This window comes from Macrobrachium rosenbergii, chromosome 46 (assembly GCF_040412425.1).
Source record: "Macrobrachium rosenbergii isolate ZJJX-2024 chromosome 46, ASM4041242v1, whole genome shotgun sequence".
NCBI classification, from domain to species: Eukaryota; Metazoa; Arthropoda; class Malacostraca; order Decapoda; family Palaemonidae; genus Macrobrachium; species Macrobrachium rosenbergii.
This window is the reverse complement of record NC_089786.1, coordinates 3,050,080-3,060,000: the sequence shown is the minus strand read 5'-3', so window position 1 is coordinate 3,060,000 and position 9,921 is coordinate 3,050,080. Positions and strand designations below refer to the sequence as shown.

Here is a 9,921-nt window from a genome sequence, read left to right as displayed (position 1 = left end):
CTTCGTCATCGAAATTTGCCACACTCGACTGCAATGCGGAGTTTATGCATATTGCTTTAATGATATTTCGGCAATTTACATACCCAGCTGGCGGCCTCTGCTATGTCTTTTGCATTTTGGGAAATATATAAATATATATATATATATATATATATTGTTTTTTTCTCAGCTAGGGGTAGGGGTGGTTTTAGGGGTAGGGGAAGTTTATGGGGAGGGGTAGGACATTTTTTTGTTACAGATTTTTACATGTACTTCGTGGGAGGTTGGGTAACGGGGTGTGGAAGGGGAGGGGGGGGTGGGGATATTTGAGTTTCAAGGGGAGAGGGAGGGATGTTTGAGTCTGGAGAGGAGGGGTAGGGATGTTTGAGCCTCGGGGGGGAGGGAGGGGGTAGGGATGTTTGAGTCTGGAGAGGGAGTGGGTAGCATCCCTACCAGCTCCCTCTCCCTCTCCCTGCTCGAGGGGGAGAGGGAGGGGGTAGGGATGTTTGAGTCTGGAGGGAAAGGGGGTACGGATGTTTCCCCTGCTCGAGGGGGAGGGAGGGTGTAGGGATGTTTGAGTCTGGGGGAAAGGGGGTACGGATGTTTGAACCTCGAGGGGAGTGGGAGGGTAAGAATGGAGGGGAGGGGGGGTTAGGAGATATGAGTATGGAGAGCGGAAAAAAAATATCACGAATAACTATTTATTTTCCCTTTCATTTATTTTTATCTGCACCTCCTGGACGTTCGGTTGAAATATAGTTATTTGTTATTTGTTTTTCTCCCTTTTTAGTTTTCTGTAAAATAAAGCTTTTGTGGCGGTTTTGTCTGTCCTTCTACACTTTATTCTGTCTGCACTTTTTCTGTTCACCCTCAGATCTTAAAGATTACTGAGGCGACAGGGCTGCAAATTGGTATGTTGATCATCCACCCTCCAGTAATTAAACATACCAAATTGCAGCCCCATGGCCTCAGCAGTTTTTATTTTATTTAAGGTTAAATTTAGCCATAATCGTGCCTCTGGCAATGATATAGGATAGGCCACCACCGGGCCGTAGTTAAAGTTTCGTGTGCTGCGGCTCATACAGCATTATACAGAGACCACCGAAAGATAGATCTATTGTCGGTGGCCTTGATTATCTGATGTAGCTGCTGCACAGAAAACTTGATTGCGCTGAGGGAAATTTTGGCGCATTTTTTACTCTTTTTGTTGTTGCTGTTACCAGAGTAATCGCTGTCATTAATCTTTCATCTTTTATTAAACATTAAATATCACATGGGAACGAGAGTTCCCCGTTTTCTTTAAACCAATTTTCTTTGTTCCTTTGTTCCTTAAACCTGTCCTCTTTCTTCAGCCAAAAACCCAATTTCTTTGCTCCCTAAACCCCGTTTTATTTTTTTTAGCCCGTTTTCTTTATGCCACCCAAAACCCGTTTTCTTTATGCCACCCAAAACCCGTTTTCTTTGTACTTTAAACCCGTTTTCTGTATTCCTCCAAAAACCCATTTTCTTTGTACCTCAAACCCGTTTTCTGTATGCCAGCAAAACCCCGTATTCTATATTCCACCAAAAACCCGTTTTCTTTATTCCACCAACCAAGCTAATCATCACCTATGGTCATGTTCGTCGCAATTTTCTGATATGTTTTACGATGGGAGTTTCTTTTTAATTTGTCACTCCGGAACCTCTCTCTCTCTCTCTCTCTCTCTCTCTCTCTCTCTCTCTCTCTCTCTCTCTCTCTCTCTCCTATTCCACTTGATTCATATAGATGAAAAATGACGTTTTTTTTAATGGGAGAGGTTATTTATTGGGATGAGTTTGTTTTGGTGATAACGATTCCGAAAGCCTATATAGACAACAACATTCTGCGGAGGGAAAGGGGAATTTTACGTATTAAATCTCTCTCTCTCTCTCTCTCTCTCTCTCTCTCTCTCTCTCTCTCTCTCTCTCTCTCTCTCTCTCTCTCTCTCTCTCTCCAGTCGTTTCCAAATAAGTTGTCACAGTTTTTGTCGAGTCGCTCAGTTGTTTTAGTATTCCGTATATGTATATGTATGTATATGTATATGTATATATTATATAATTTATAAATATATATATATATATATATATATATATATATATATATATATATATATATATTGAGAGAGAGAGAGAATCATACAAGAATAAACTCATAGGAGAAAAACTTCAAAGCCGCCCATAGTCAATTCACTATTTTCTAGCCATGAAAACAAGCAACTCATAATACTGAGATTGTCCCTCTATTTATTTCTTTCTAATTCTCTTACCTTTCCCTAAATCTTGCATTTTGAATTCACCGTTTATGTCTGTACACGCGCAAATATTAATCAGTTAAGGAAATGCCTCGTTGTCAGCCTGAAGACTCGCACAAACACTCACAAACACATCCAACGCATTTGTATATAATTAGCCAAGAACCTCATCAGTCTTGCATAGTCATTCGTCTTCATCTTCAGAAACCCGTCAGCAGGTACTGCGTCAGCCAGGTCTTCTGGCTCTCAAGAATATTTGTTAACAAGCCAAGTTACATTGTTAATTTTTTATTTAAGTTTTTCATTTGTGTTTTGTACGGGTAGACACCCACACACACATACGCAACACAGAAATTAATCTCTCATTCCCATAGCTGTCATGTGCCTTCTGCTTTAATTAATCAAAATGAGGCAACACCAAGGCTTGGGTGTTGACAGGTGGGAAGGAGAGAAAAGAGAACAAAAAAAAAAAACACACACACACACAAAACAAATAAAAGTTGAGGGGAAAATGTCTTTTTTTTTTTTTTTTTTTTATCTTTTTGGGTTGAAGATTCGGGACCATAAATTTGCTAGTTGGTTTTGCTCAGCTGATACGATGGATCATGATGCCATTTGCACGCACCTGTTTTTGTGTGTTTTTGTATATGTATTTGTCTCATTCATATGTTTAGTTTTTTTTTTTTTTTTTTTTGCAATTGTTTGCATTTTAGTGGTTATTTGTACATGTTGGTATTCAGGTACTGAACTGATATATTTACATGTTTATTAAACATATATATATATATATATATATATATATATATATATATATATATATATATATATATATATATATATATATATATATATATGTATGTATGTATGTATGTATGTATGTATGTATGTATTTATGTATCTTTACTATACATTCAGATGACATGACTTTTCAAAATGTACATTTTCCCCTCTTTCCAGATGAGCTTTCATCCGTGATCACCCCAGCGTCCGAGAATTCCGTCACATGACGGGCCAGGAATGAAGAATTGGGAATCTGGGAATATGTGACCCCCGGCGTGGACCTGATGGACGCTCTCCAACCAACGGCGCAAGTGAAACGATGATCTGTGATCTGGCGAACCCGATGATCCTCCAACTCCCTCTTGTTATTGTGTTCTGTCCAGTGTCGTTCCGTGGGAAGCCGTTAGTTTACTTTCCGAAGTTTTGATGTAACTCGTTTTAATTTTTCAGTGTCGGAAACCTCTCGATGAAAGCCGAGCATCCGGCGTTAGGATTAGGAACCGCTAGTGGAGAGATTATCCGCCGTTCAGTGCCCCGTACTTCCTGTCCGTTTCCGAAGAGAGGAGGAGATTGTCACTCTCGAAAAGTCGATCTGGATCAAGAGCGGTTCGGCGAAAGGCAGACATATGTGATTAGCGGCCCTCGGCAACCATAATGGTAACCTGATGTCTGCGTGTCAGTGGCTGTACAGATCTCAATAAGAAGGACGCCAAAATGAAGGAGAGAAATTTGTCCGACGTCCTGGAACTGGGCCATTCCCTCGGTCATGGTACCCTGTGGCACCAGCTTCAGGCGGACGTTTCGGCCGTCGAGGGACACATGGTCAACACAGCGGTGACAAGGCGCGTCAATTTGAAAAGGAAAGGCGTCAGGAAGAGAGGAAGATATCTTTGTGATGTGGGTGGGGAGAGTTATGACAGTGGTGATTCCTTGGAAGTTGTGTACTTGAAAATCGTCTATACGTTGACTGTTATGGTGTACTCCATCACTTCCTTTGTTTGTGCGTTTGTACGGCATTGTTATCACGCTTTGTGTGAGTTAATGCGAACTATAGGGGGTAGTCTTGTGTCTGCTCACTGCGGAGGTGGGCAGAGTAGCTGTAAATCAAAATTTTCTACCAAGTCTCATAGTGTGATATTATCTTTAATGTTTATCTCGTTCGTTCCTGTGATTGCCGAAGGGTTCTGTCCTAAAGACTGCGAATGTGACGACGCAACTCTGTCCTTCAACTGTGACAATGCCAGCCTTCAGGATGTGCCCATTCTGTTGAACCCTCAAGTGCAAACCTTACTTTTGACCCAGAATAAAATCAAGAAACTCTCAGGCTCTCTTGTCTTTTATACTGAGCTGAAGAAACTGGACATATCTCGCAATGAGATTGCAACGCTTGGAAGCAACAATTTCGCAGCTTTGAACAAACTGGAGGAATTTCGTCTTAGCAATAATCTACTCACCACTTTGGAGAGTTCTTCCCTCATAGGCCTAATCAGTGTCAAGGTTCTAGTTTTCAACAACAATTTGATTTCTTCCATTGAAGATAGTGCTTTCATGGGCCTTGATAACTTGCAAGAACTTGATCTTTCTAAAAATAAGTTGAAAGTCTTGAATGAAAATAGTTTTGTATCCCTTCCAAGTTTACAGACCCTTAACTTAAGTGGGAATAGGTTAGGAAGTGTACCGAGCATCGGACTCAATAACTTGACGTCACTCCTGGAGCTTGACCTCAGTGACAATCACGTCTCACAAGTGCCTGGCCAAGCCTTCAGTGGCATCACAAAGCTATCACGCCTAATCCTCGATAAGAACAACATCAGTTACATAGACCCTGGGGCATTCGCAGGTCTCTCAGAGTTAGCTCAGCTTTCCCTAGCAGACAACCGCTTACTCCACGTTCCCTCCATAGCCCTCAGTGGTTTTGCTGACCTGCACTGCCTGGACATGAGCGGTAACCTGTTCGAGACCCTCCCGCAAGACTGCTTTGCGGGGCTGTCTTCTCTGTCGTCTTTAACGGTGTCTCGATGCCCAAGATTGAGCTCCATAAGCAGTGAGGCTTTCTTGAGCACTGGTGAACTTGAAACTTTAGTTCTGAGCCACAACCCCCTCCTGGCTTCTCTGTCCCCAGCAGCATTCGCCTCATTGCTCAACCTCCGACACGTGGACCTTACAGCTTGTGGGTTGCTCTACCTCACACCTACGCAGGTATTTCTCTTGATTTTATTTTGATCTTCCATGAGTTTTGTGTGTAGTGCCTAGTTTTTATATTTGTTACTATCAAGCACATCTTTCTTCATTTTTTGTAGGCTCTGTTTCAGGTACTTTTGTCATTTTGATATCAATCTTTGTCAGAGTTGAGGTTTCTGACCATAGAGAATGTAGCTTTATTTTTCAACTAACACCTTAATTAGAAGGTCCAATCTTTTAGTGAAATTAATGGCGTTATCCACACCCTTCAATCATTTAGTTTACCTCAGTTGTTAGAAATGACTCAATGCTGGTACTTATTCTTGTGACTCAGTCAGTAAATCTATAATTTTCCCTTCATCACATCTCTAGAGTTTATTTCACACATGCACTGTTTCTATAACTACTGTTTGGCATTTTGTAGCGAATACCATTTTAAGATGGTAGAACCCCCCCCCCCAAAAGCTCAGAGGTCATCATGGCCAACATTAGATTATCCTAGGAAGCATTGGTTAGGGCTGCAAATAAGTCACTGACTTGTACTCAACCTGTTTGGGATGTGTATGTGATAAGTTGCTGACATGTGTTTATGACATGTTGTAATGCAGTGTGGACTTATCATTGAAATAAGTCACTGTAGATCCTCAGATAACTACTGTTTGGCATTTTGTAGCGAATAATATTTTAAGACGGTAGAACCCCCAAAATTCAAGGTCCCCATGGCTAACATTGGGTAATTATAGGAAGCACTGGTTAGGACTGCCAATAAGTCGTTGACTTGTATTAAACTTGTTTGTGATATGTATGTGATAAGTTGCTGACATGTGTTGATGACATCTTTTACTGCACTGTGAATGTACCCTTGAAAGAAGTTATTTTAGAGCCTCTAATGCTGTTTTAAGATGGTAGAACTCCCGAAATTCAAAGGTTCTCGATCTTCCAGATACCGGTAAATCAGCTGGAGAGTCTACGCGTGTCGGGGAACCCTCTGCACTGCAATTGCTCCATGTTGTGGCTGGCTCGCCTGACCTCAGAAGCCAACTCTTCGTCCATCACCATCGACCAGCCAACATGCGCTAGTCCTCCTACACTCTATGGTAAATTTTTTTGTTTCTTTTTAAATTTTATAGTGTTTAATGAAGTTCCTATGAATGGGCGTCTTCACTATATATTATGATTCCAAGTGATTTCTGCGTGCAATAGAATGGTCATCTGTTTAGGAAGTGGATTGCAATGTATGCCCATATTCAGCCAGTTTTGCTGTTAAATGAGTTAATGCATACTTTTGTTGTATACGAGAAATGACAGAAAAGCAAATAGGGTAAAAGTATGTATATATAAAGTTTGCTTTAACTTCTGGAAATCAGTTGGCATGGAGAGAATTCCGAAGCTAGTAAGTCGAAAGCCATTAAGTGAACCGTTTGCATTATAATGTAAATGATTTTAAAGAAATGTACTTATTATTATTATTATTATTTTTGGAGTGTATGAAATAAATAATAAATATACAAGCACCTGAATTATTTTATCATTTTGTTTTGCCCTTGGAGTATAATTATGCAAAGCTAATTGTATTATTATTATTATTATTATTATTATTATTATTATTATTATTATTATTATTATTATTATTTGCAGTTTGATATATGAATTGAGTAATAATTATGATTGAATTTTTCAGTTATCATTTGTTTTGCTTCCGGAGTATAATTATGCAAACGCAAATTGTATTATTATTATTATTATTATTATTATTATTATTATTAGTAGTAGTAGTAGTAGTAGTAGTAGTAGTATTCATTCGATTTATGTTGTGTTTATTATTATTATTATTATTATTATTATTACCCATTCATTTCACATCCGGACTACATTCCCACCCACCTTCTTCTCTCCCCCCCCTGCAGGCGTGTCCTTACGCGAGCTAGGCGAGGGGGGCGTCGGCTGCGACGGCGCCCTCAGCCTCTGGACGATCCTGATCTGCCTCGGGGTGACAGTCGTCGGCTTCCTGGCCATCGCCGCCTTCCTCCTGTGGCGCTGGCGGAGGAACAGGAGGAGGAGGAGGAAGAAGAGGGAGACGAAGAAGCGCAACGGAGGGCAAGACAAGACCCTCGGGATGTGGAGCGACGTCTGGAGACCCGAGAACCACCTGACGACGACTCACTTGCCCCACCCGCCGCCTCCGCCCCCGCCGCCTCCCAACGGGGACGCCACTTCCGCCGGAGGGCATTACCTTCGCACCCCTCCGAGGATGCCCCCGGACCACCCCCTACACCACCTGACGCATCACCACCACCAGGGGTGCCTGCAGCAGTGTCCCTACGCGGCTCTCCATCCCGTCTACCACCCACTCCTACTCCACCCGGATCACAACAACTCGACGAGCACCTCCCTCGAGACGCCGCCGCCGACCTTGCCGCCTGCCGCGCTCTACGGCAACTACGCCCAGACGCACTCCAACACCCACAGCCCCAAGCTCAACTGCAGGGGGGGCGGCACGGCGACGCCCATATCCATCAACGATGCCACCCCCAATTGGTACGAGACGATACGGGGCGGAGAAGAGGGCGTGGGAGGCGTGGGCGTGCTCGAGAACGGCGGCAGGGAGAGCAGCAGGTCGGTGACGCCACTGGACATCTACAACAACAGCCCAAGAAAGGTTCCTGTCACGTACGTGTGAGTGAGGTGAGGAGAAGCCGGGCTGACTGGTGAAAGTGGTTTCATTATGCAAAAGTTCTGAAAAGAAAAAAAAATGTGGACTTCCCTGAGAAGATATTGCAATATACACACGGACTGTTCATAATAAAATGGACGAATTTGAAAAAAAAATACAAAAAAAAAAAAAACATTTTATAAGACAGTTATATTAATCAGTTTTTTTGTGCACAAGACGATTTTGATTTTGGACGGCCCCTTCCCCCCCCCCACCCCCCAATCCTTATCAAAGGCTTTGTTAAGTCCCCCCCAGTACACCTGCCAGAATTAAAAAAACTACTGCGATATTTAAGTTGGAGTTTTTGCCCCCCAGTACACCTGCCAAAAAAAATACTACTGCGATATTTAAGTTAGAGTTTTTGCCCCAATACACCTGCCAAAAAATAAAACTACTTATTTCTGCAATATTTAAGTTGGAGTTTTTGCTTTGATCCAGAGTCGACTTAACATATCAAACTTGGCAACTTATGAAAGTGAGTGGACAGATTTTCGTAATGCCTTCAATCAAGGGGTGCCACTGTCCACACCTTTTGCTTGACAAGTGGCACCACTTTAGAAAATTCACTCGATTACGTGAACTGCACTGAGCTTATCTCGGCCGCCATACATGAAAAAGTCACTGTGTTGATGGTTTACTATCCAATTTTTTCCGTAGATCGCCGACTCACACAAAACAAACAAAGTGACAGACACAAGAATTCACATACACAAAAAATGAACTAGTTTATTAACCAATATCTGGGTCCCTTTTTGATAGGCTACCATCTCACGCAAAACTTATAAACAAAGTGACACATAAACAAAGTGACGGACACACACAAATATTCATATACACAAAAAAGTAAACTTGTTTATTAACCAATATCTGAATCCCTATTTGATAGGTCACCATCTCACGCAAAACTTGTAAACAAAGAGACATATAAACAAAGTGAGAGACACAAATATTCACATACACAAAAAAAGTAAACGTGTTTATTAACCAATATCTGAATCCCCTTTTTGATAGGTCACCATCTCACGCAAAAAGGTGTAAAGAAAGTGACACATAAACAAAGTCTCAGTCACACAAATATTCACATAAAAAAGTAAACATGTTCATTAACCGATCTCTGAATCCCTTTTTTGACAGATATCACGAACCCACACAAAACATAAACAAAGATACTCATAAACAAAGTGACAGTCACACAATTATTCATACACAAAAAAAGTAAAGAACCCCTCTTTGATAGACATCACCAACCCACACAAAACTTAAAAACAAAACGACATCCACACAAAGCAAACTTGTTTATTAACAAATCTCTGGCTTCTCCCAGTAACAATTCCGCGGGCTTGGTTTTTAATGATTTAATTAATCATTCTCTTGGGTCATTCACTTTCTATACCCATTCCATAATCAGCTAACACTAATTTAACTAATTTTTCTTTTTTATTTTATTATTATTTTTTTTTTTGCTTTTGTTTTGTCTCAAAGCATGGCTTCCATATCACTCCCAAATACCCATGAAAAAAAAAAAGTTTGACATTCGAGGGATGATGGGAGTATGGTAGTTTTTGTGATTTTTTTTATTTTTTTTAATGGTAATCATGTTTTCTCGTTAATGGGACAAGTTGAGTTACACGGCAGACAGTCTCTCTCTCTCTCTCTCTCTCTCTCTCTCTCTCTCTCTCTCTCTCTCTCTTATCTTATTATATTCAAAGTGGCGTTTATCTTTTCTTTATATTCAAAGTTGACTCTCTTTTTTTATATATATTCAAAATTGTATTTCTCTTTGTTCAATTATATTATTCAAAGCTGAATCTCTCTCTCTCTCTCTCTCTCTCTCTCTCTCTCTCTCTCTCTCTCTCTCTCTCTCTCTTATCGTATTAACAAGAGTCGTATTTAGCCTCAGAAATTTGCTAAAAACTTGTCCGACAGAACAAAAGACATTTGTATGCAGTACCATTGAAGCTCATATGGTTTGTCAAGAATAAAGATTTTTTCACTATT

At 40.9% G+C, this 9,921-nt stretch overlaps 1 protein-coding gene across 5 annotated transcripts in view; it reads left to right on the top strand.

The window, feature by feature from the left end:
* Positions 1-9,921, top strand: part of LOC136830174 (platelet glycoprotein V-like) — a 489,567-nt gene extending 479,646 nt beyond the window's left edge. For all 5 annotated transcript variants that reach the window (XM_067089433.1, XM_067089430.1, XM_067089428.1 and 2 more), the window contains 3 exons: positions 3,207-5,228; positions 6,154-6,307; positions 7,118-9,921. In XM_067089433.1, the coding sequence (XP_066945534.1) occupies positions 3,744-5,228; positions 6,154-6,307; positions 7,118-7,890 (2,412 nt within the window). In that variant the 5' untranslated portion in view covers positions 3,207-3,743 and the 3' untranslated portion in view covers positions 7,891-9,921. The remainder of the gene's footprint in view (positions 1-3,206; positions 5,229-6,153; positions 6,308-7,117) is intronic.